Source organism: Papilio xuthus, unplaced genomic scaffold (assembly GCF_000836235.2).
Source record: "Papilio xuthus unplaced genomic scaffold, Pxut_1.1 DF827777.1, whole genome shotgun sequence".
Lineage (NCBI taxonomy): Eukaryota > Metazoa > Arthropoda > Insecta > Lepidoptera > Papilionidae > Papilio > Papilio xuthus.
Genome location: NW_013530872.1, coordinates 1,321,458 through 1,349,132, shown reverse-complemented (window position 1 = coordinate 1,349,132; position 27,675 = coordinate 1,321,458). Strand labels below are relative to the sequence as shown.

At 33.5% G+C, this 27,675-nt stretch overlaps 4 protein-coding genes across 4 annotated transcripts; 1 reads left to right on the top strand and 3 right to left on the bottom strand.

Annotated features, from left to right (window-relative positions):
- Positions 1–785: 785 nt before the first annotated feature.
- Positions 786–4,077, bottom strand: LOC106115712 (Spaetzle domain-containing protein). Its single transcript, XM_013309171.1, has 6 exons — positions 3,959–4,077; positions 3,135–3,207; positions 2,791–2,903; positions 2,251–2,355; positions 1,963–2,069; positions 786–1,379 (listed from the first exon to the last, which is right to left on the bottom strand). The coding sequence occupies exons 1-6, from the start codon at positions 3,992–3,994 to the stop codon at positions 1,208–1,210; spliced, it is 606 nt and encodes a 201-aa protein (XP_013164625.1). The 5' UTR covers positions 3,995–4,077; the 3' UTR covers positions 786–1,207.
- Positions 4,078–11,302: 7,225 nt separating this feature from the next.
- On the bottom strand, positions 11,303–17,690 carry LOC106115689 (uncharacterized). The gene is made up of 6 exons (XM_013309145.1): positions 17,577–17,690; positions 13,491–13,539; positions 12,915–13,078; positions 12,421–12,516; positions 11,932–12,038; positions 11,303–11,613 (listed from the first exon to the last, which is right to left on the bottom strand). Exons 1-6 carry the CDS (start codon positions 17,601–17,603, stop codon positions 11,379–11,381), a joined length of 678 nt encoding a protein of 225 aa, XP_013164599.1. The 5' UTR covers positions 17,604–17,690; the 3' UTR covers positions 11,303–11,378.
- Positions 17,691–21,887: 4,197 nt separating this feature from the next.
- LOC106116061 (uncharacterized) lies at positions 21,888–24,875 on the top strand. The gene is made up of 5 exons (XM_013309797.1): positions 21,888–21,967; positions 22,321–22,487; positions 23,324–23,419; positions 24,090–24,193; positions 24,584–24,875. Exons 1-5 carry the CDS (start codon positions 21,961–21,963, stop codon positions 24,753–24,755), a joined length of 546 nt encoding a protein of 181 aa, XP_013165251.1. The 5' UTR covers positions 21,888–21,960; the 3' UTR covers positions 24,756–24,875.
- A 327-nt stretch (positions 24,876–25,202) lies between these two features.
- On the bottom strand, positions 25,203–27,139 carry LOC106116059 (lipase member H). The gene is made up of 3 exons (XM_013309796.1): positions 27,010–27,139; positions 25,669–26,334; positions 25,203–25,571 (listed from the first exon to the last, which is right to left on the bottom strand). Exons 1-3 carry the CDS (start codon positions 27,113–27,115, stop codon positions 25,342–25,344), a joined length of 1,002 nt encoding a protein of 333 aa, XP_013165250.1. The 5' UTR covers positions 27,116–27,139; the 3' UTR covers positions 25,203–25,341.
- Positions 27,140–27,675: the final 536 nt, after the last annotated feature.

The window sequence follows — 27,675 nt, the reverse complement described above, 5'->3', positions numbered from 1 at the left end:
CGTTTTCCGGACGCTGAAAAGCACCGGTAAGTTAGCGAAGCTATCATTTAGATAACTTAAGTATGTGGTAACATAGTTTCTTGTCGCTAATAATTATGTAAATTAAACGAAACATTTTTTTTATATTCATTTATTAAGTATTATAGCTAAAATAACATAACATCAAATAGTATTTACAAAATTAAAATACATAATTTAGGATGTATCTAATAATTTAATGACTTAAGTTTAACTTTAGTTTTGGATTTGACTTTTTTTTAATTACATTGCAATTCACTTAATTAATATAATTCTTAATAATCTTTGGTTAATAGTATTTTGTCTCGGACTCTTTAAACATCAGGTCAGGTACAGTAAATGTTTTTTTTTTATTTTCAATGCAATTTAACAAATAATAAATATCAAAATTATATTGTTATCCCTCACTTTCAGTCTGAAAAATAGCCATAATAATATGTTTCAACAAAAATGTTACATCCATAGAGATACAAATATCAACAGTTTCAGGTAATTCAAAAGTTTTGATCACTTGTTTATTCACAAGACTCCTCTACAAGCAGAGTATTGTTGCCAGTCTCTAACAAGTTAAAACAGAACCATAAACCCTTGACACTGGCCCAATCCGCTGAGGGAGAGCCATAAACAAGAAACAGAACAGAGATACAATAGAGCGGACATTACGAGAACTTTCCTCTAATTAATCTTACTAATATTATAAATGCGAATGTTTAGATGAATAGATGTTTGTTTGAAGGTATCTTCAGAACGGCTGAACTGATCTCGATGTAATTTGGCATACATATAAAACATACTCTGCAAGAACACATAGTCTACTAATTATGTTTTCTTAATAACCGAGCTCGGCTGCGAACTCCAAGGCGGCAGCCCCGCTAACAGCCTAGGGCACAGTGGGCTAATCACCTGCTTGCCCGAATTTTATAGATTTAAGAAACGAACACAGTAGTCGCACTGCGGACACGCTCTGCCCTACTACGGCGACATATGACTTTAAGTCAAGTCAAGTAAGTCAACACCGCGCGGAGGTAGTCGCGGACGACAGCTAGTTCTAGATATTTTCAGGCTCACGCATTAGTCGGTCAAGTATTAAACAAGACAACCGAAACTCTACCAGTATTAGACTTAATTGAGCGTACGGTTTGTTTCTTAAACTTCGTTCAGGGCTTCACGGCACTGGAAGTTTGGAATTTCACAAGGTCCTGTACACGCATGAACAACAGCTGGGTATGATGAAATAATCTTCAAAGGTATTTCCTCGATAATCTATTGCCACCATTTTGCGAAGTATATACTTCTGTTTGCAATATCCTTGGTTGCCAAGTGCAAAACTGGCTACGTCTTTACACTTTCCATCTTTATTACTGAAAAATAATAAACACGATTACATCATATCTCTGTTATTACAAAATTTTATCATTTATATATTACTTAACAAATGCTAAAGAGAGCCTAAAATATTCTCTTATATTCTGTTATAAGATTGTAAATATAAATAATTAAATTACTCAGACATTTGTGAGACAATATCATAAACTAATATATGTTTAATATATGTTAAACAATCACTTTGTCCTGTTTTGTCCAGTCGGCACCGACTAGTTTCGAGCCTAGACTACCCTGTTGAAGGACTCTAGTGGGCTCAGAACGAGTCGGTGCCGACGTCGAACAAATAAACGTGAGTATTTTAACCGTTTATATATTTGATTTAAAATTATTTCTGTGGTTTTTTTTTGTTGTAACATGAAGTTTGTTAGTGTTGTCTTATAACGCAATGAAACAATCATTTTATTAAAACCCTAAGTAAATTGTTTTAGTACTTGAGAGTTTTAATAACCAAGTCTTTCCTTTATATATTAAATTAGCGCTAGTTATTTATCAATTGACGTATGTATTTATTTATGACAGGCAGCGCATTGTATATAAATCAAGCAAAGAATTACTTACACGCAAACTTCAACTCGAAATGTTTGAATGGCCTCATAGTTTCTCTTATTCACAATATAGTACCATTTTCTTCCATTCGTAGATCGGGCTGCCTGCGGAGTGTAAATCTGAAAAACGATAGAAATATAGTTATATAGTTTTAGAATTTCCGACGCCCTGGGCGAGATTTTTGCGAGGCGAATAGGATAGTAGAAGGCGTTACAGGCGCCCCTTTATATCTCACTCTGGCGCTGACTGACTCCAGATACCATAGCTCTTTATATTATATATATGAAAATTTATTCTTACTGTTGGTTCTGATCTACACAATTCCAAATTTTCTTCTTCTGGTCCAAACCGTTCTGTGAGCTCTAATATATCCATGTTGAATGTGGTTTGATTGATTTTGGTAATCTAAAAGACAATTTGAAAATTAATTACATACAACAATGCTTGTTATAGCAATATGAAATAAAATAAACAATTTGGAATCAGCGAATAACGTTTTCTTTTAAATTGATTGAATTAGTAGGCTGAAAAATGGAGGTTGCTCTAGCAAAGGACGAGCAGCATAGGAAGAGAAAATGACCTCTTTCTGTGCGTCCACTGCTCTATCCATTGATGGCAAGCAAATGTCTAAGGGCAAAGTTAACATCGCTATTCTGGCGAATTCAAATGGCAGCAGCAGTTTTCCACCTCTTGCTATAGAAAAATCCATTATGAACCCTTGTAGACAAAACGGTTGAATTGATTTTGACAAGCGAGGTATTCACTTATTATTCCGGAGAGTCAGAGATAGAGTCAGTCGGAAATATTTATTTTTTAAAAATTAAATATTTATTTTTTTACCTGATCGATCAGTCGCGACACGTACTGATGTGGATACGACGGTACGTTATCGCAAATGCCGATTTCTTCGCACTCTGGAGGGATATTCGGTTTGAATGACTGTGTCTTATCATCTGAAAGTTGTAACATTATTAGAACGCATGATATAATTAATTTAACAATGATTTGCCAGAACAATCCCACAAAAATATAATCGTCTCTTTCATATTCTGACCTTTTGTAAGTAAGACAAGGACGGGGAGATGATGAAGTAGCAATAACTTTTTAGCACGTTAAAACACGTGTCTATCTTTTTTGAGGTTATACTAATTTTTATAGAAATTCTTTAGGAATTTGTTTCTTACCATCACCGATACTCCTCGTCCTTCTGGGGACATGCAGAGCGTGTATGATCGCTTCACTGGCAAGTAAGTGTACCTGTTAACAAATTATTGAGATAAGTACAAATATATATTTTTTATATCAAAAGTTGCCCAAAGACGCAATTGCATATTCGTTGACTACTTTTAAGAAGAAGATATGATAGAAGGTATGCACAGGAAGAAAATATTTTCCCTTGCCATGCATCCCCTCATCCGGAAATTCCACTTCCATTTACCATCCTTTCCTTATAAGAAAGAGGGTTAGGCCGCCGGGACGCACACTCGTCAGACAAAACGCGGAATTATTATACTTCCACTTCACGCCTGCCTTCTGTGTGGTCGTGGTATTTCAACGGGCGAGCCGGGACAATTCGTGCGAAGATGTTAAAGAGGGCTTTACCAGTGTTAAATTCGTTCGTTTTTATTATTTTCCTTGTATATTGACAAATGTCCATTTCTTTTAAAATGAAAGCACTGAATATTATTCATCAAGATCCATTCAGTCGTTCTTGAGATACATTCTAACAAACATCCATCTATCTATCCATCCATTCATCTTAACTTTCACATTTATAATATTACTATAATGAGATAAGCAAAAGAATCGATATCTGACAAGTAAAAGGGAATATAAGAGAAAGCTAAGGAAAGTGGCAATAAAGTTTTTTTGTATTCCAATTCTTGGAACTCTCTAATTTTAAAAAATATTTTAAACGCTTAATAACTAATCCACAGTTTTATTTAGATAGCAATTGCGGTTAATTTAAGTATGAGAAATTAATTAAAATTAATTAAAAAAAGCTTACCAAAGAAATCCAAACAGTAATGCTGACGAAGTACATTTTTATTGATTTTATTTAAATAAATAAATAAAACTGGATAATAAAATTAATTAAATACTTTAGGAACACGCGCCGACGGAAAGTCTGGGCTGCACTATGCACGGGTTAAATGAAATCCATATTTATATATTAAAATGTCTAGATCTGATGGTTTTTATCCTTCCTGTAGCGTGAGCATGGTTGACGTGTAGTCCCGTAAATACGTCATTTCAGTGATATGCCACCGGTTGACGACAACATACGTCATATTATCAAGCCACAGTACGCACTATTTGGCAACTTCGCAACAAGATAATTTTCAATTTAGAAATATTTTATTCCATATATTAATTAAATATAATTCAAAAGTTATCTCTCTAAACATTCTCATTTATAATATACTTTAGGCAATAGATAAGAGAAGGCACTGTCTCCTGAAACACAGTTTCAACTAGTTCCAGAGACGGAGCCCACAAAATTTTGTGAAAAATGTTTTTACTTTGCCTAATAAAGAATATTTTTTTATTATTATAGTAAGAAGTAAGATTTAATTATTTAGACTTTATAAAAAAGGTAGCGTACTTGAGATCCTGTCACGGTGTTCCGTGATGCCTTTTTTCAGGGGGTTAGTCTTCAAAAGATTGCCTTTTGGAAATAGGCCTGTATGAATGTATTCATTGATATGATAGCCCCTCAAGTACAGCTAATGAGAATCCCGTGTCCGTGACAAAAAATATATGTCATCACTAACTATAATATAGTCTATTAGGGTTATAATTGCACGCCCTAGGGCGTTGGATACGGATGGATCCAGCGCCTGAGGTTGAAGGTAGGCCCTCCCCTATAGTGGGAGCTGCTTCGGCAGCTGATGCAGGTGAAGTTGCGGACGAAAACGCAAGCGTGCCCGTGGCCTCGCCTTGATGCATAGGAGGAACAGAGGGGTTTAATGGATATGCTTCCCATCCGGAAGAGAATCCCACATAACTACCGCGTACCCCCGGGGCGAGTATGCATAAAGCTTTCCCCTCTGAGAAAAAAAGGTTTACAATTGCATCATGTTATTATATTTTACTTTAGTATGAGTTTTCTCTTCAGTATCGCACATTCATGTACTATTTTTAGTTTATATGCAAACGAATCGTTGAAAGTTATTATTAAATTAATAAATGTATGATGCTTTAGGAAATGCAGAACGCAAACAATGGAAACAGGATATTGAATATAAAATCCAAAATCTGTATACGCAATACTCAAGGAAACTTTTGATCTTAGTGAGGGAAAGACCATACATTGTATGTATTTGGAATTAACATAATTTTACAGTGAAATAATAAACATAAGCAATAAGGCATGCTATATAAAGAAATGCACGGAACAATGCAGGTTTTCCCAAAGTATTACTAACTTAGATTAAGCTTACGGTCCAAAGCGATTCCATAGTGAACTTCAAAATTGTATAGAACTGACGCGCGACAATCACGTGACTTATCGAAAGTTATTGTCAGTTTTACATTTTTTAAGTTCGTTATGGAATCGCTTCGAAGCGAATGCACTTTGTCTAGCCGCGCTGTTATGTGTTTAACAACTGCGCCACCGGCTGACGACGACGCTATGAATACTGATAATGTGTTTTACGATTTTGGAATTTTATACGTGCTTATATTTTCCCGATGTTAAGTTGAAGGAAACTTCGTGATGCAACCTAAATATTGGCAAAGAAATTCAGAGATAGAGAGTCGGTGGCTCAGGGGTTAAGCACTTGACTTGCAATCTGCAGGTCCTGGGTTCGAATCCCGCCAAGTACCAATGTGTTTTTCTATTTCCAATTTGCATATGTACATTTAGTACACATTTAAATCGGAACATTTAAGTATTCATATAAAATTATTATGACATACTAGCTGTAGCTCGCGACTACGTCCAATTGGTATAAAAATTAGCCTATATTACTCCCGCAAACATTAGCCTAACTAATTGTCCCGTCAAAATCGGTCCAGCTGTACCCGAGATTATCCGACAAACGCAGACTTAACAAACAGACAGACAAATCTTAATGGACCTTCCATTCTAATTCCTCATCTTTGTGGGGTTAAGGTTTAGTTTTTCCTTTTTTTAATTACACAACGACAAAGTCGCGGGCAACACCTAATAACTTTTTTTTGTATTTTATTGGGTATATCCATTTCATAATGATTGCCATCACATTAAAAACTGAACTGGCTTGCGTTAATACAAAAAATAAAATGTAATTAACCACATAGATTTTTTTTTATATATTTTCCGTGACTGATGTTGATTCTATTCATGTACAATTAGTTATACAGCGTGTCCCAAAATTCAACGACAAAACGGTAATGGTGTAGCTAGATCGATAACTACACGGGGAAAAATAAAAATAAATCCAAATCTCTCTGTTTAAAAGTTTAAATTTTAGAATTTAACTTTTAACTAATTTTGACATGCTACTGTATAAAAAAATGTATGAAGAGTACCACGGCACTTAATAACAGAAGTTGGGGCAACTTATCAAGATTCTAAAATGCTACAATACTATATTAACCTGCCAAGATTCTAATAACTGCCTTATTAAGAACTAAAAGTGATTATTTTGCTCAGTTATTAAGAATTTTATTAAGTGTTTAAATCCATATTTGGACCGAGAACCTATGTTCTCGGTTACAGAAACAGGCAAAAAATTTAATAATTCATAGATTTTGAGTGCGAATGAGATAGATATATCAGTGATACTATTGATAAAGTATCTCAAAACATTATTGTCTCGGCCCTCTCGGACATCTTTGAATCGAAAAGCTAAAGTGACAGCCCAAGCCGAGGTCCCCTCTCGGTGGCCCTTGAGCCCAATCACTGCATGGACCGTCCACCTAGGCGATCTAAGAGCTCGGTGGCCTCCCAATTCAGTAACAATAACAAAGTAACAGCGCGAGTCGAGGCTCCTGAGGGAGCTCTCGAGTCTTGTTACTCTTAAACGAGGTCCAGGTTAAACGCTAAATGCCTCTTCGAGACAAAATCTGACTACTGTCACATAATTATCATCATTTTGTTTTTAAATTTCCCATCCACGTTTCATGTTACGAATGTACATGTCGGAGGCCTAATTTTAGACTCCTAATTAATTGGATGATCAAACCTTACAGTTGTGGCCAGTATAGTTTGATGACCTAGAAAAAACCGGTTGCCGCTTAACCTTTTGTCATAATGAAAAAGATGATTGTATAAACAAATACGATTCAATGACATCAATTGTTTATCAATCAATGATTCACATGGTCTTATGAAATACGTATTTATACTAGTTATTTGTCCCAGCTTCGCTTGAAAAAAATCTAGCTTTAGCCCGCAACTTCAAATAAAAAGTGTGAGATGTATTCATGAGTAACTATGTTATATATTTGTACTTTTCAATAAGCAATGTTGAAGCGTTGGGGAGTAATCGAGTAAATCAAACGTATGTTAAGAGATCATCAATAGCCTACGTGTTTGTTTAGATGTATACTCCTAGATGTATACTCTAACAAACACCCATCCATAAGTTTGTTATGGCTCAATGGATCTCGATAAGATTTGGTATAGATGTAGAACACAGTCTGGAAGAAAATATAAGTTACTTATTAAGATTTATTTTTATTTCGCTCGGAAGTAGTCGCTGGCAAAAGCTAAGCTAAGTTATCGTAAATAGGTAAAATGGATCCCGTAAGCCTTACAGGTGTTAGGCCAGATTCATAAAGACCTTATACTCTTTGTTGGTATGGCTGATAGCCTCGATATTGTGGCAGATGATCAGAGTATCTTATTCATACAGTACGTATACTAATTTATGTGCTGTCTGAATAATGCGGCAATTATTTAATTTGAACATCCTGGCTTGTATAATATTGTGGGGACAATATTAACATTGGTCATCGATTGTGGTACATTTAACGACACTGGCGAATTTATTTTAAGCACACCTGTTATTTTAAAATCGATCTTTGATACACAAGAAATAGATAAGTGGGAAACCTCTATAAGCGAGAGTCATTGTCCAGTTCTGTTGTACGATCTGGATAAGCGAGAAACTCGGGTTTAAAGAGAAACCTTTGCAAGCGAGAAACATAGCGGTTCTCTGGGCTCTTGCTTACCCTTCTCTTGGTTTCTTCCTCTCGTATCATTGTAATTAATTAAGATGGAAGTAGATGTCGAAAGCTAGTATGATAGTATGACATATAACAAACAATGTAAGCAGACATAGCACAGATTATGTTAAGGAAAAGTACAAATTTAATGGAAAAAGTGAAAGGTCGTTGTCCTTTACTAGTGAAACCGGTAAATTAAGGTTAAAACTTTGCATGTGTGACTTGTTTACAAAAATATTGCATGCGAGTTAATTATTAACTACGTAGTAATTTTGATAGTAAAAATTAAAATGCAGATTAAAAATGAACGTATTTTATCTTATGTGGACTGTTCTCTTTTTATTAGAAGCTGGCAAGCGAGCAAGCGGCCAGCTATAATTGCAGATGCGTTGTCTTCTTTTAATCGACAGAAGACGGGACGCACAGAAATAAAATATTCCTGATGTAGAGAAGCTTCTTGAAAAAAGAAAAGAGTTTTTCTTCTATTTACAAATGCATAAAGTTTAGAATTGGTTTTACAAGGCAACGTCGGAATGTTCCAGAGGTCGTCAAACTTTTCAATTAAAGGTCCAAAAAAATATTTAAAAGTATAATTTGAACTTTTAAATTTAACCTATAAAAATTTGCTTTCGTCATATTTTCGTTTGTAAAATGAATTCTTTCTTGAGTATAGAATCGAAGGACCTGTGCTCAGTTTGCATAGTCCTGTTTTAAACAAATATGTGCAACGGACATATATGCTATATAGTTCTAGAAATATATGAATAATTTGTTTGTTTTAGCGTACAGTCATTATTTGCATATAACTGTGAAGGAATTATGACGTGAGCTTGTCAAAAGAACGTTGCGGTTTGAAAAAAAAAAACAAAAATCGAACAAACATACGTAATTCATTAGTAATTTGTTAGGTGAAATCTAACTATTAAATATGTTATTATAACTCGGAGCTACATTAAAGTTGTATTTAGACTTCTGTCGCAAGAAAATTTTGTTGAAATTCATATATCCACACTAGCTATGGATTGCGATGTTGTCCGCGTGGAATTAATATTTATTTTTATTCATTTATTTAAAAACAACTGCAGTGCATCCTTACAGTATACAACCAATTTGACACTATACACACTTTATATAATAGTTAACTCGATAACATATTTTATAATAACAGTAAATAACACTCAACAATGACAAAAAAAAATAGATAAACAGTGCAAAAATATATCAACGCGTAACTAAACATAAATATTCAAACGTCTTCCACACATCTGTACGCAGCCTCTGTGAATTTCGTCTCGCTAAAACTAAATAAATCTATATATCTAGATATGATATTGAGAATCCGTATATCCCGCACTATAGGAGCATTTTCCAATAAATTCGTCCTAGCGGTAGGCTCGAGAAACAATGGCGGGAAAAAACAACAACAACAATATAAAAACTGAGTTATTTCAGACAGTTACCTACGATTATGTATCTCTGTTCAATTTTCATTAAAATCTGTTCAGGTGTTTTAAAGTTATGATACAATTATAATATTAGTAGGATGGCCATAATATTGTAGATGGATATAAAAAGCAGTTCCTTAAAAGCCCAAAGATTTACTGCGTTTTGCGTTTAGTGAAAGTTTGAGATTAGTCTAATCGTGAAACTTGTTTTATTCTCAATAAGCTAGACAAGTTTTACATAGAAAAGTAGTTTTAGAGTTAAAAGTTTTTTAAATAACTAGTCTCGATGTAGATCGTTTTTAGCCCATTTCAAAAAGGAGGTTATAAATTCTTCTGTATGTCCCTTTTCTCTTTTTTATGTGTGTTACTACAGGTTACGGTCTAAGGACTTTAAACGTAAAAAGGTGTATGACATCAGGCCGAAACCGACTCAGAAATAACAATAATTTTAAAGTATAGACACATCTCAAGTTAGAAAAGAAATTTATCACTTTCAGATGTGTTTGGTCTTGACATTATTTTGTTAGTTTTTAGTGCATTTCGTTTAAGAATGTTTTTTTTTTGTTACAGTATGTTTTTATTTGTTTGCGAATGTTTTTTATGAAGTCGGCTTTATTTTTTTTCTTAAAAATTTTGTTTATGTTATGAATGTTTAAATAATTGTTGAAACAAAATGAAGCTACACTTTGATACTTACATATATTTTTTAATTAGTCTTTTATCACACTTGGTTTGCGATAAACATGGCATTCGAACAAAAACCCAAAGTATAAATAAAAGAACGAAGGATACTTGATGCAAATTTTATTAATATTTTTAACAAAAATTGGTGACTAGTATTTTAATTTAGAGTTGAAAACAAATCCGTGACATGTCTTATTAACTTAACTTAAACGATTAAAGATTAAAATTTTATCCTTATTTTATATGAACGGAAAAAAATAATACAGGTTGTCCTAAAAGGTAACGTACGTCACCAGAAAAATTAAATAAAAATTCCCCTCTGGGTATTAAAAAAATAAATGGCATTTTGTAAAAACTTAAAAAGTTTACACCTTCTGGGGCAATTTTGTAACCGATGACCTACAAATATTGCTATATTTAAAAAAAAAGCTATTATGTTATCGTTAATAACCCTTTATCAATATGAAATAAAAAAAAAACAATACAACTAACAAAGATTTTAAAGAAAATTAAAATTGCCCCAGAAGATGTAAAATTTTTAGGTTTTTAAAAAATGCCATTTATTTTTTTTAATACCCAGAGGGGAATTTTTATTTTATTTTTCTGGTGACCCTTGTGACCACCCCTATCATCCCCATTCCTATGTACGTAACCTTTTGGGACATCATGTACAATTATAAATTTTGCGTATTAAAATTAAACGCTAGTATTTAAAATTGAGATGGCTCTAATTGAATACTTTAGATTGATATGATATTTTGTTTATTCAACTGTTTTTTGTGATTTACAATTATTTATTATTTTTATTACATAAAATGAGAAGAATTAAATTTTAATTACAAACTTATATCGAATTTGAAATATCATTTAAACTTTAGAGTAGCCTTTTTGGTTCGTATTTAAATTACTTAAAAATAAAAATAGAGAGTTTATTACAAAATACAATATATTCATAGTTTCAATATTAAAATCATGATATAAGGCCTATGGCTAGCCAAGTGCGGGTCAACCAACCCGCACTTGGCCAGCGTGGTTGGCTATGGCCTAATCACCCTTAACTTAGGGTATGCTCCGAGCCCCTCGGTGAAGACGTATAGTGAGCTGATGATGATGATAAGATCTATAATAGCCTGGCTATGTTTATTAACCTTTCGCTGGTGTTTTGGCGGTGGTCATTTTCTTGTCAATGCCAAATCTGTTTTGAAAAGATGTGGTTTTATAAACACAAGAGCAACAAACTGGCAATTCTACTGTTATTGTTTTCGTATCATTTTTATCATTCTTTACCAACACTTCCCATTTATTATATTTCTGTTTACAAGACGTCTTGATGTCAGATGTTAAATGAAGAGCGTTAAAGCAAGACGCTTCGGTATTCCTAAAAACAGAAAAAAAATACAAAAATCTTAATAATTACAGTAAAGAGAATACAATCTTACTAATATTATAAATGTGAATGTTTAGATGGATGGATATTTGTGGGAAGGTATCTCCAGAATGGCTGAACGGATCTCGTTAAAATTTGGCACATAATTACATGGCCTTGAAGAACACATAGGCTACTAATTATATATTTTTTTTAATTCCGCGCCGACGGAATCGCGGGCGACAGCTAGTATTTACACAATGAGCGAGATATTGGAGCAAATCATAGATGAATTATGTTTGACAAAAGTAATAAGGTCGATGAACTTACTTGCAGGTTTCCAAACGAACTCTCTGGACGAAGTTTTGCTTAGGCGCTTGAACTACATAGCTCCAATCGTCATCACGCTTTCCACGGACTTGGTATAATGGACGATACTGTAACAAATATATTATTATACTAAAACATTGATTTCAAATAGTATAGATAACCAATCTAGTTGGCCAAAAATTTCATTTAAATAGTTCAAGAGGTGGAATGGTTGATTCAAGTCTACGACTTCATTAGTCCATGCTCTTGAAAGCTATCATTGCTTCATTCAACACAATTGTTTAATTTAAGATATCTTACTAATATTATAAACGATAATGCTTGGACGGATGTTTGTTTGAAGATATCTCCAGAACTTCTGTATGGATCTCGTTGAAATTTGGCATACATGTAAAACATAGTCTGGAAGAACATAAGCTACAAATTAGGTTTTTTTTTAAATACCGCATGGACGGAGTCGCGGGCGACAACTAGTAGTTAATATATTACCTCAACATCACTATCGCAGTCGTCTGTTTCCTCTGGATCACCTTGACGGTTTGTCAACATGTTATCCAGCACCAGAGATGGTTGAGGAACTATATTCTGAAATAAATATTCATTGAATTTACTAAGCCAGATGTTTGTTTGAAGGTATCTCCATAGCGGCTCAACAGATCTTGAGGAAATTTGGCACAGATGTAGAACATAGTCTGGAAGATCACATAGGCTTATTTAGAGTAGCAGGCGACAGCTAGTATTAGAATAGATTCTTTTCATTAAATCCTCATACCACTATTTTTGTACTTTACGTAGGTTTAACGTACTTTCCCTCCATCCACTCGTTTGTTGCAACCTTCATTTCTATTCCGTCTATATTCACCATATTTAAATATTTATTTCTATAGTTCAAAGTTGTCGAGTCTTTTTAGGTAAAATTAAATAGACATGGAGTTCACTAATCAAGTGATAAATCAGAGTTTCATATCTCTGACTGAACTTACCGCGTCCTTGAACATTTCGTTGAATTCATCTTCTGGAAAGTCTGCAGGTCTGACGAGGCAATAAGTTTTTCCCTTACACTCCTCTGGTTCCTCTGGCTTAACCTTTTTCAGGTCATTGGGCTCCACAGGCCCGGGGAAAACAATTGGTGGTGTATCTACAGCAACTGTAAATAAATGAGATATTCATAAAAGTCAGTTCTGCATATTTTAGAATTGGACTAAGTCAGATAATTATAAACAAATAGCGGTTGGCCGCAACTTTTTCCACCAGGAATTAAAAACAAACAAAAGTAGTAGTTTAGTTTAATAGTACTATATTAATGCCAGATTTTAGCGAGATCCATACAGTCGTTACCGAGAAACCACCAAACAAACACCCATCCATCTATCCAAACATTCGCATTTATATTAGTATGATTTAACAACCATTAAGATCCAACAAAACATACTAATAAAGATGCTTTGATGTTCATAGTTTTTTATTGTATTCTGAGTAGTTTATTATATGAAGGGTCTCTTTGTAATGCATAAGAAACATAGATAGATTTATATATAGAAGATTGAATAAGCACTCACCATTTTTAGTTACAGCCGGTGTTGTCATCTGCAGGCTAGCAACACTGACCTGAGGAATAATGAACGAAAATTTAATTTTGGTAACAAAAGTTGAGACTTCAGCTTTTAAAGCTAAAATAGATTAATGATTAAAGATTTTATTACCTATTCACTTTTTTTCTTTGCTTTCCTTGAGGGTAATACTTTTACAAAATTTGAATTTTATATTTATTTACATCGTATAACAGACTAAAATATAAGTTTTAAGCTTCTAGCTCTTAAAATGTCGACATTTTCACAACTTCTCATCTCCCCTTTCAATCCTCACAACCCTGTTTTGGTATCGAAACGTAACGATCTTTGCTTGTTAAATTATTCAAAATTTCGTGAGACATTATATTAAACTTATATAAAAACGACTAAACACTCACGTATATTCGTCCGGTGGCGGCACCGACTAGTTTCGAGCCCATTGGGGGCCCTTTATTAGGGTGAGTGGGACTGGTATTATTTCGCGGACGCAGCCCGTCGTGTGAACTAGTCGGTGTCGCCACCATAAGCTGATCTTTGCTTGGTTAGAGAGAATTACTTATGTATTTATAATATTAACTAAGCGATTAAGCATCGTCCATAAATGTACGATCAAAAGTAAGAGATTCATAGCAACGCTAGTTATTACTGTTGAGGAAAAGGACGTAATGTAGGCCATTTTAGTTATACGGATAAAATAAATAATTCCACGCATATTCATTACAAGATACTTGTAATTGAAGCAATGCTTTTTGATGTTAGATATTAAATAATTGGACAACGTTTTATGTAATACGTCTACATCAAAGGGGAATACCAGTGGTCTCAGAATAGTGCCTTGCGAACTCCCCGTTCAATTAGTACGTGAGTCACGATGTCTCTGTCGACACGCACGGCTGATTGTAACGATTCATGGAGTAACATTGTATAGATCAATGATTGACAATTTATTCACCTAAAAATTTAATCCAAACTCGAAATGAAGTATGTACTGTATCAAACGCTTTTCACAAATCTAGCCAATTCGCTGTCGCCCGCGAATCTGTCCGCGCAGCATTTAAAAAACATGATTAGTAGCCTATGTGTTGTTCCAGTCTATGTTTTATTTGTATGACGAAACTCATCGAGATCCGTTCAGCCGTTCTAAAGATACCTTTAAACAAACATCCATCCATCAAAACTTTCGCATTTATAATATTAGTAAGAAGTAAGATTTGATTGTGTTGCAATTGTTACGTCACATTTTTTAATGAAATACTATAATTTAATTAATCTAGTTTTTTTTTAAATCATCTATATGATTTAAATCATGTAAAGGACTAAATCAACTACATATCGTTCCTACAATTTTCCGCCTAGCACCTGTTTATTATTAGCACTACTTACATTATTACTAAACTTATATGTAGAAATAAACTTCATCACTAATTATGAACTGTTTATCGGCGTATAGTTAAATTAACACATATATAAAGAATAATATTCCGATTGTTCAACTAACGGCAATATGTCTATAAGATTTTTAGCTCTATTTCAAGATATTTATCTATTCTAGCTGTCACCTACAACTCCGTCTGCGTAATTAAAAATATATATTTATTAGCCTATGTTACAGACTATGTTCTTTACTATGCCAAGAAAAAGAAGGCGGCTGCTTTTAGAGTTTTCTCAGTAATCATTCAAATTTTTCTCACTCTTCAAATCTACCCTAGACTTTTACGAACATTTCAAGACCAAGATAAGATAAATCCGTTCAGCCATTCTCGAGTTTTAGTGAGACTAACAAACAGCAAATTTAATAGTAAATAATTGTAAATGATAGTAAATTAAATTCAACTCAAAAAAGTATTGTTTTAATCCTTCCATGGCATGAAATATCAGCATAAAATCATAGTTAATGTGTTTTTTTTAAATAGGAAAAGAAAAACCTTTGAGAGAATTTCTTAGCAGAATTCTTTACAATTTCATCCAAATCTCATTGAGATCCGTTTCACCGTACTTTGTAACACTCATTCAAACATTTACATTAGTAAAGTAAGAAGTAAGATTTGTCATAATAATTGATGCCATTGTTCTCTTGTACTAAGAAACATTTTTAATGTGATTCGTCATTTTAATCCGAAGTGACATGTGGTTTCAAATTAAAATGAATAATTTAATATTGAAAATTCTAACATCTGTTGCCCGTTTGTCCGAGAGACGAGGAGTGCCGTAGGCTAAATTTTAGTCCTCTTCCCTTTTCCAGCCTTTTATTATAAAAAAAGAATTGAAAGAGGTAGTCGATTTCTTGTGAATGAAAAATAAAACGGCCGAATATCTTTTGTGCCAATGCAACATTCATTAAAAAAAAAAAACATTTCAAGAATGGCCTTAACATTATGCCGGCGCCAGACGAGACAAAAGCAGTTTCGTATGTTTACAGTCGTGTCGGTATGATTATTGTAATTTTTGTTGCCGAAGAACCAGTTTACGTTCTCAGATTTGTATTATGGTTGCTAAACACGTTCTATGCTACTATGGTTATTTAGGTGTCGAGTTGAACTCGCCAGGCGAGCCTTTGGCTCTGAACGTGTTAAATATAACCAAAAGAAATTGACGCCATTTTTTTTTTAATTTCATAATGAAGATAGTTCAGAGAACTCACTCTCCAAAGTGCTTGGTTTTAATACATTTTAATTTGACTTTAAAAATCATTATAACGAATTCGCTCGTAAGCGCGAAGACAATTTCAATTTTTTGCAAAGAACCTTTATAAGGAAGTAATTAAAGACAAAGAACACAGATCTTCCTTTTGTTTTGTTAATTACTAGCATTTTTTTAAATTGATTTGTTCTCTTTCTTTAGTAAGATAATCTATTTTATCATATTTTTATGTGTAGCTAATGTTATGGATCTAATATAGGAGCGTCGGTGGCTCAGGGGTCAAGTACTTGACTTGCAATATGCAGGTCCTGGGTTCGAATCCCGCCATGTACCAATGTGTTTATTCGATTTCCGATTTACATATGTACAATTATTTGATGTTCTTACGGCGAAGAAAAACATCGTGATGCAACCTGCAACATATCTGACAAGAAATTCAAAGATATGTGTGAAGTCAACCAACCCGCACTTGGCCAGCGTTGACTATGGACTAATCACCCTAAACTTAGGGTAGGCTCCGAGCCCCTCGGTGGGGATGTATAGTGAGCTGATGATGATGAATGTTATCTGGTTATGTGAGAAAAAGTCTTTTAGCGATAAATACGTGGTTTCTAAGATCAAAAACATATTAGCTTTGGATTGGAAGAAATATGTGAATACTATCTGTTGCCGGCGACTTCTTCTGCGTGGGATTAAAAAATGGATAGTAGCCGATTCTCACGCCTATTGAATATGCATATAACATTTCATAAACATAGGTCAAGACATTTCGGAGGAGTATGGTAACTAACATTGTGACACGAGAAATTTTACATATAAGATTTAACTGTGTGTTTGTAACATGTTTATAATAACCGCTTTCTAATTTAGTAAATCGTAAGAGAAACGCAATAAGGCTAAATACGGTGCAAACTTGCATTTCAACATTTCACCCGTAGATCAATTTCTCCGATACGATAATATTAATTTTACCTTTAGATTAACGCACAAGTTATATTGTAAACTGACGATAAATTGTCAACGAAATTAACTATTGATATTTGCTTAAAGTTTAGTTTTTTTTGGTACAATCAAATCTGTACAGAATTGTGTATTGACTTTCAATTTGTTAAAGAGACGTTTAACAATTACTTAAATTTCTTAACGATTTAGTTCTGAAATAGGTTTAGAGAGTTTTTAACCTTTAAAACTAATTATACCAAAAAAAATAGATAATATTAAGAAAATTTTAGTTAGGGAATAATTTACGATAATCTTTAAATCATACTCAAACACCTACAATAGCGATTACACGTGATTTTCAAGGCTAATATAATTATAAATAAACGTGATACAAACATAAATATAAATAAACAACAAAGATCTGAACGATACAACGCAATAATTTTCATCTGATTTTCTTTAAGTAATAAAAAAAGAAAATAAAAAACTTACAATGAAAATCGCTAGTGCTATTGCCATTTTCTTTATAGTGAAGACGATACAAAAATTACTTGGTGCAAATGCACAAACGCGTCCGTTCACTTCAAGGTCTGAATGACAACTGACAGTAACAGACTGGTACATTGGTACAAGACTTATAGCTTTTGTAGTAAGGGACAAACGTCATCAGGATAAGCGTCTACGTAAGAATTGTAAATCTCAATTTTCCTCTAACATGTGCAAGAAGTGTCTTCCCAATTTCACGAATAACTTACTGCACCGCAGTCGTTAATTCATAAAGACCTTTTAGGTTACTTTTACCATGATATGAATGGTATTGACATATGACAAAAGATAAGGAGGACAACAAAGAAATCTAACTACTATTATAAATGTGACATGGATGGATGTTTGTTTGAAGGTATTCCCAGAACGGCTGGACTTTGATTAAATATGGCATACGTACTGAACATAGTCCGGAAGAACACATAGGCTACTTATTATGTTGTTTATGTTCGCATGTAGAATCGCGGGCGACAGCTAGTCAAATCATAATCAAAGATGTCAGAATAATCCAAGAAAGTATAAAGGGATTGCATGAAAGGGGATAGTTATGGGCGAAAGAAAGTCAATGCAAGTGAAGGGAAAGGAGCAGAGATGAGATAACAATTTTTCGAAATTGAAAAGGAGTGATTATGCTTTTGTTTTATTTTAGTTTAACTTTTGAACACTGGGACAGAAAGGTTATAATTAGCACGATTGTCATTCATCTTTATATAAAAGAAAGTCGTGTTAGTTACACTATTTATAACTCAAAAATGGCTTTACCGATATGGCTGAAAATTGATGAGGAGGTATCTTAGGAGACAGACATAGGATACTATTTGTTCATTTTTTTTCGAATTTATGTCTTGAAGATCTGCTTTTTATTTAACCTACTAATATTATAAATGCGAATGTTTAGATGGATGTGATGTGGATGGATGGATGGGTGTCTGAAGATATCTCTAGAATGGCAGAACGGAAATCGATTAAACTTGGCATATGTATAGAACATAGTCTGAAAGAACACATAGGCTACAATAATTCAGTTTTTTATACATCCACGCTGACGGAGTCGCGGGCGACAGCTAGTTTAATATAATCAGCTATTAAAAAAATATTACTTTACCGTGTTTTCGCCATGCGACTTGTCTAAAATCCTAGTTTTGAATCAAGCATTTTTTCATACTGATAAGAAAACCACTAACCGCATTTAAATTCACTATTTTTGGTGGTGTCTGAATGAATTAACCACAGTAATATTTTGTACTTGGCGATGACTAAATATATTTAATTTACTTTTGGCACTTTTTTGTGACTGAATTGTAACTATTTGCCTTGAGGAGGCATTTATAGTTACACCGGGCTTGAAGTGGCCGAACGCAGATGTTAGCCTAAACCTCGTTTAAGAGTAACTAAGCTCAAGGATTCCCTCAGGAACCTCGGCTCGGGTCGTTACTTCGTTATTATTACCGGATTAGACCTTTGTCGCAATCTTTCCTATGTATATATTCCTCTGCTAGTCAGAAGAACTTCTTGGAGGCATAGAAAAAGATACGACTGATTTCATTTACTTTAACCCTCTCCTACTTAATCAGCTTACTATACTTCTATGCGTTACATTTGTTCAAAATTATTAAGAATAATATATATTCTAATGCTTCTTGTTAAATGATCAGACAGAGTCAGCATCATCTCTATTATCTCCCCGTCTTTCTCATATTCCGTTCCTTCATTCATTCATTCTCTTCTCGATAATGCCAACAGGATAAATATTAATCAATTAATGAACTATTTATTTGCCTTGTTTATTCCCTGTTCATGTAATATGTTATGCACGTTTACGTCATAGGATCGCAGAGACGTCAATGAAAAGCAGACCACCGCAAATACCATAACATAGTTGTTAGTCATGGATACCTCTGACTTCTAGGTACAAAGTACATTGAAGGTATTACGAGTACTAGGAGTAGTTTAAGTGAGAATTGATTTTAAAGGAGAGGTTGGATCGTTGTTTAATTTTAAGTTACCAACTTTTGTCGCCAAATTTTGAGAAAAGATATATTATAAATAATAAAATATATTTTAGTTATGTATTATTTAAAACTAACTAAACACATTGTTATATTTTCTGCGATTATTGTAAATCATTTCTTATATGTATTTTTTATAGTCAAAACTAGATTTTTATTGATTAATGTCAAAATGGTTGCCGTCTCCTGGTACGAAATCCAAAAATAAGAGTTATTTTCCTTCTTGCTGCTTCGTTATCTATCTGTCTCTATATCTCTATCTATAATTTATAATATTTGATTGTATTTTAAAAACCCAAATGAAACAAAGTTGGAAATAAGTGAAGCGTAACCTCAGACGGCGCGGCGACATCAGTTTTTGTCATGTAAAACCGTTGTTGAGCATTGTCGGACTATCCGTTCATATTTTTACGTCTTAGAAATGACAATATGTTTTTAAATTATTCAAACTTTCGTGAGACATTATAATAAACTGATATAAAAACGGCTTAATACTCACGTATCGCTCATTATCACTCCGGTAGCGGCACCGACTAATTTTGAGCCCATCGAGGGCCGTTCATCAGGGTGAGTTGGACTGGTTTGACAATATGTTTTTTTCATGAATGAAATTGTAACATTAATATATTGTGTTATACTTCAATTTAGATTGTTTCCTTGTCTATTTTAGTGTAAGAAAAGAATATTTTTTTTCTATAGTATACGTCTAATTATCGAAATATATTATTTTATCGGGCTTATTGATTTGATTAAAAATACTTCTAAGTAATTGATTGTAGATATTAATTTTACTAATATAATAATTTCGAAAATTTGCATAGATTTTTGGATGGATCTGGATGAAATATACATATAGATAGTCTAGAATAACGCATAGGAATAATATGTTTTCTTTTTAATTTTGCGCGGACGAAGTCGCGTGCAAAAGCGTAATCATAAGGAAATTATGAATGAAACCCTAACGTCATAGGTAAAAAAAGACTCGAATCCGTTGCACAACAACGCAAAAATATCCGCAATTAAATGTTACCTACGGTTTGCATCACTTTTATGTCTAGGAGCATCTTAGAGATGAAAATGTAAACAAAATTAAATAAGCCCAAACTCTATGAGGTTATGTCGTTTCATTGCGAACATCCTATAGCCACCTTCTAGCTTCATCATTATATTAGTACTATGTCATCATAATATTGCATATCATGTTATTTACACTTGATTGCAAAATTTCAGCCCTTTCAGTCATCTGGAACTTTAAACTATTAATCTTACTAATATTATAAATGCGAATCTTTGGATGTATTGATGAATGTTAGAAAGTATCTGTAGAACGGCTGCATGGAACTCGTTGAAATTTAACATAGATGTAGAACAGTCTGGAAGAACACAAAGTACTACTCTTTTAATTCCGCACAGACGGAGTTGTGGGCGACAGCTAGATAAAATAATACAGCAGTTGTATCACCAATATCTACTGGCCTATTCTAATTTAATTATGTTAATAAACTGGCCTTTTTCTTTTTTCTTTTTCCTGTAAAATTTCGGTAAAGTATGATTAATTTATATTCAGGAAATATTGAATAAGTTTCAGTATATATATACGCATACCGCTAAAAGAATTAGGTTCAATGTTAATCAAAGCTTTGCTACGTGTAAATGTGCTGAAATTTATGTTACAATCAAGTTGTTATAATTATCAATAGTTTATTAAATTATTCAAACTTTCGTGAGACATTATACTAAACTGATATATAAACACGGCTAAACACTCACGTATATACGTCCGGTGGCGGCGTTTAAATTCAAAAGGACAAGACAAGAAACACTGCTATTATGGTTTCCATAACTTCTCTTTTTATTGTAAGACTTTTTTTATTATTTGAAATATTTTTCAAACACCCACGCACACACACACACACCCACACACATATATATATCATACTAATATTATAAATACGAATGTTTAGATTAATGGATGTACTTCAAACTCCTGAACGGTTGTACGTTTCCTGATGAAATTTACCAAACATATAGAACATAGTCTGAAAGAATAAATAATTAATTATGTTTTTTTTTAATTCCGACGATCGCTAGTACTGCATAAATTATACCCTATTTAAGATTAAACTTAAGAGAATACACTATCTCCTGTAACACACGTTCCCCTAATAATAAATATTAGTAGACAAACATCTACAAATAAAAAATCACATAAATATAACTACCACACCACCACAGTATGCAACTTAAATTTGATTTTATATATACTTATCTTCTTTCAGATTGTGTTCACTTGTATCCAGCTAACATACAGCATTGTATCAATGCAAGGTCAGTGTGACATGTTTAATATTTTTTTATATAATTATGCTACCGACGAGTTCTTGGATACGTTGGATATATTGCCCGAAGACACCCTGACACCTGGACAAATTGGTTGTGGTTGGAAAGATAGAGGGTTAAAGGTCACGGGGTAACCTCCCCGCTGGTCCGATTAAGTGCAGGTTAATTTGGGACTTAATATTACAACTGCCCTAAGGCAAGCTGAAGGACGGCGTGGAGGCAGCTGGTCAAAGCATTCGTAAAGGCATATCAAAACGAGCACGACCTACAGTAATGAAATATGCCAAGTAGAAGAAAGACAATTTTTTTCAAATTAATATATGTTTCTCTTGTCCTTGTAGATATATCACAATTGAGACGAGTGTTTGGCAAACCACGTAATGTTGGAAGTTATTGGCCAGAGATCCACATCATACGCGTACCTAAGGAGTGTGTTAACAAGACTTATTGCACCATCATGCCCAAATATTATCCACAAGAACGATTCAACAAATTGTTTGAAAATAAAGTAGGTTAATATCGAAAATTCTACGAAATATTACGTACTACTAACTAATAAACTTATTTAGCAGCCTATGTGTTCTATTTATACCAAATTTCATTAAGATCCATTAAGCCTTTCTGGTGATATCTACAGACAAACATCCATTCAACCAGCACCAGATCGCAATCCTACTAAATATTAGTGGTGTTTTGGTATATAGTTTTGGATAATATTAGTTGGATTCCTTGCGCGCGAGTGGCGCGCTTTCGTTACCAAGTCAAATGTCAGATTGATTAGTGAGGGGACATAAACGTTGATATTTTAATAAGGCTAGTGTTGGGCCGATACACCAGTACAGTGTCAGCTTTTCTTCCTAATAATAGTATGGTACTTAACATACCTAATGTCAATCAAACAACTAGTCAATTATGTGATATATATATATATATATATACATTACTTACTTCTGTATTAAAGAATAAAAGAAAAATAAAAAATATATGTTTCATATAATCTTCTATTATGATTCATCATCAGCCCACCATACGTACCCACCGAGGGGCTCGGAGCCTACCCTAAGTTAAAGGTGATTAGGCCATAGTCAACCACGCCGGCCAAGTGCGGGTTGGTTGACTTCACACATATCTTTGAATTTCTTCTCAGATATGTGCAGGTTGCATCACAATGTTTTTCTTCACCGTAAGAACGTCGGATAAATGTACATATGAAAATCGGAAATCGAAAAACACATTGGTACATGGCGGGATTCGAACCCAAGACCTGCAGATTGCAAGTCAAATGCTTGACCACTGAGCCACCAACGCTCCCGCTATTATGATTAATTGTATTTATTTCCACAGACTGTAATCTCACAACCATCACTTCTGTACGTTGACCCAAACCTCGCTAACAGAGTCGGCGAAGAGGATTACGACGCCTGTGAAAGTACTTCAGAGGTAATCTTGACTATCAAAAATATTATGTCAACTGCGATTCCATCCGCTATATTAGTTCCATATTTCATCCAGATCTGTCCAGATGTTCTGGAGTTACTTGATTAGAAAGGTCCATACAAACTTTAGCATTGATAATATTAGTAAGAAGTAAGGCTAGATGTTGTTATTTTAAGGTTTTACCCGCCGTACTTAACAGGGAGGCTAGACAAAGTAACATTCGATTAGCGATGTTGCTAATCGAAAAATCAAAAATAAATGGAAGTATTAGGAAGAAAATCCGACTCTGTGCCTGTGTATTAACGCAACACTAGCCGTTCTAAAATGTCGACGTTTTTGTCCCCTCACTAATCGTTCTGACACTTGACTTTGTAACGAAAGCGCACTCGCGCCAAAGGATTCTAATTAATAATGTCTAAAAGAAGTGACAATACCTTCAATATGTTACGTCTTTTTCCTAAACATTTTGACACGTTTTGTCGATTCTATTAGGGATAAATATAATCCAACATTGTTTAGTCACATTGTGTCGTTTAAATTTGGTTTCCTTCTTTCCATTCATCTCCTCCATCTTTTAATTGCTTGTAATTTTTACCACGTGACAGAGTGAAACAGCTAATATGTACTATATGAAGGTCTAGAATTATTTATAAATACTTCATATTAATTTCAGATTAACCCATTGTCCATGGTTAAAGATCAAAATAATATTTGGCGGTTGGTGGTGCAGGCGCCCGAACATAACTTCCGACAAATCGTTCATATGAAAGTCTGCAAGTACGTACGTTTTTTTTAATACGTAAATACATTCGTAGACATATCACCAAATCACCACCATAGTACCAAATCTTATTAAAATGCGAAAGTTTGGAAGTGGATGCTTAATGCCATAAATATAGAACATAATCTAGAAGAACACATAGGCACGACAGCTGGTTATAGTATAAAGTGTATCGGCGGCACAGTAATCAGGGTTCGATCCCCACCATGTTCCAATGTGTTTTTCGCATTTAAAATGTACATACAATATGTACGTACAAAATACATCGTGAAACAAATTGCAAAACTACAAAATATATGCAAACAACTTTCACATTTATAATAGTAAGTATTATAATTTTTTAAAAGAATTAAATATTAAGATTTAATATTAGATATTTTTTTTAGGAATCCATATAAAAAATGCCAAAATTACGGATTCCTACCTCATTATATTGTCTCGTACTGCAAACAGAGTTACGTCACCGCCAATCTTCTGGTAACCAAAGGTGAAAGCGATTTTGAAGAAATAAAGGTAAAGTTACCAGCCTGTTGTCACTGTACTTGTAAGAAAATATAATCACATCACGCTGCATAAGAAACGCAAAGACCTGCGAAGCTACACAAAGTGCATGCGCTCCTAATCGTTTTCATAACGAACGAATAGAATTATAGATATATATTCAATTTGTTTTAACTTAGCTTTCATATTTATTTCTACAAAAGCAATAAGAGTAAATAAAAATGTAAATAAAATTACCTTCTTTCATTAAGTTTTCATGCACCACTAAACAAACTTGCCTTTCTTAGTTTTTAAACGCTTAAAGTTATCGGACACCATATAAAAAAGTTCAAGAAAATATCTTGTTATTACTAAAATATAAACTATATTTTATTTTAACTAAAATTTTGTCAAATTTTTAGTGATATTTGTACATAACCACTGATTTCAACGAGTTAAATAATTTACCATTGGTTTCTGACAGAAATGTCTCTGTATAAAACATATTTTTATCTCTGTTTTGTCAAATAATGAGAGGGATGACGATATGTTTTACAGAGAATTGGTTCTCAGAAACCCACGGTTACTAAAACATTGTAAACATGTCGACTGAACGTACGTGTTTGAGAGTAAAATGCCTTTTCCGATTACAAAATGATGAAGTTCACAACTGGTCGGTAGCATGTTTAGATTCAGTTGTGACGTAGAATATTCCCTTGACAGCGACTGTCAAATGTCCAATCGGAGTCGTGTTTGTAGTACAACTGCCAGCGATATAGGCGTCATATGATGGACATGCGACAGCCTGGTAAAAGTGGGATCTCAGTACAGATATAGTCCAATACAGTATACAAGCCTTGTGGTAGCATTTAGCTAGATCTTCGTCACTAAGACCTGGGGAGAGGCAACAAACAAAAAATACAGTAAAGAAAAAAGTAAATTGAAAATATTAAAATCTTTAGCATATATATTTTTAGAGGGATCACGTTACCTTTACATCCCGGCTGTATTTTTCCTTGTTTGTTAAAAAATATATCCGCATCTCCAATAGCATTCGTCGTTCCCAATTGACCGGCGTTACAGTGGTATACATCTACAAAACCCGCATTCCCAGACCTTAGTTGTTCTTCCTTTGAAGCGTTTGCAAAACAAGGACCTGCTGGATCTAAACCAGTAATTCTCCATACATTCTCTGATGTCTCTACATTGTACCTTTCTCCAGCATACCCCAAAATATGGGCACCCAAACTATGTCCGATACAATGAATATTTTTTGAAGGATAACCATATCTATTGAAGCCAGCTAAAAATTTACCTAACCCGTTCCCGATATAAAAAGAATAAAGAACAGATCTTTCGTAACTCCTTAATTTTTCTTTAGTCTCATAAGTATATGCAGAATGGTCAATAATTATTAAATATATATCAGGAATTGTCTTGTACGTTTGTCTTACCAACTCTTCAATATCACGTTTGATAAAACATTTGTATCCCGGCACAAACACTATTAGCCGTCTAGATATATCAAGACTTGTTGTATTTGTGATGCAATCAACACCTGAATTTATTTTGCACACAATATTAATGTCTTTACTAAAATCATAAAAGTACACTTTCGTTTCACCGACTTGTAGATCTAGAGTTTTGTCAAAATTACCTGAAAATAATATAAATACAGGTAACAGTAAGCTTCTCATTGATTTCTAAGACCAAAATCCTTGTATTCGTCATGCCTCTTGTTATATTATAAATGGGAATGTTTGGATGGATGGATGTTTATTTAATGATATCTACAGAACGGCTGTACGGGTTTCGCTGAAATTTGGCATACATATAGAACATTGGAAGAACTCACAGACTACTTAATAAGTTTTTTCCTATTTCCACGTAGATAAAGTCGCGGGTGACAGCCAGTCTTTGTGAAAACAGAGCAACCCAAATGCAACTTTTATTTGTTACTCTATATAGGTATTCATTATTTTAAAATCATAGACCTGCAAGGACAAATGCAGACCTCCATATATTCAATCGAAATTAGAAACCAAAATTGACCTGACTATTTAGAAGTAAACAATTCTAAAACATCGTGAGATGTGATTGTTGTGGGCATACTAAAAGCACGCATCGCGATTGTCCAATCGACTATTTACTGTTTTTAAAAAACACCAAAACAATATTCAACATTCCCGCCATTCGACTATTGTAAACTATCTCCTAGCAAAGCCTAGAGCTTAGTTGGAATGGTAAAAGAAATATTAGTAAATTTACAAAAGAAAAACTACTGATATTTAAAAAAAAAAATTATATACGAACTGTTAACGTTCTTACTTACATTTTACTGCATCTGAATAAAGTAGACGAAAACGTTCATCAAGTCTATCGGTATAAATATTTGTGAAACAAAAGCCAACAATAACAAACACTGGTAAAACCTTCATCACTTCATTGCATTTAAAAACAAAATAAAAAAGTAGAGTAAACTTGGTCATAAGTTTATTTGTTGACGTCATAATAACCGTGTTAACATTTGCGATGATTATACGATATTAAGGTACGTTTACACTGTTATTAAGATAGGACCAAAACAACATTTTAATATTTAAGTAGTAGTAACTAGAGATTTTATTTTATATGATAGCTTTTTATTTGAAATTAAGAAGAATAGATCAATCCGAAAATGTGCGCCAACCGTTCTAGTATGAGATAAGGACAGATAGGGGAGCCAAAACAAATTAAATAAACAAGAATGATGAAATAATTATTACATACTATCTATCGCCCGCGACTCCGTCCTCATTCATAAAAAAAAACTTATAATAATATATAGATAAGTTAAATAAATGCAGCTCTTCGTGGTATAAATTAAAAAAAAGGAATGACTAGTATCCTATGCCCGTCTCCTGGCTCTAAGCTCCTCCTCATCAATTTTTAGCCATATCGGTAAAGCCGTCTTTGAGTTATAAGTAGTGTAACTAACACGACTTTCTTTTATATATAT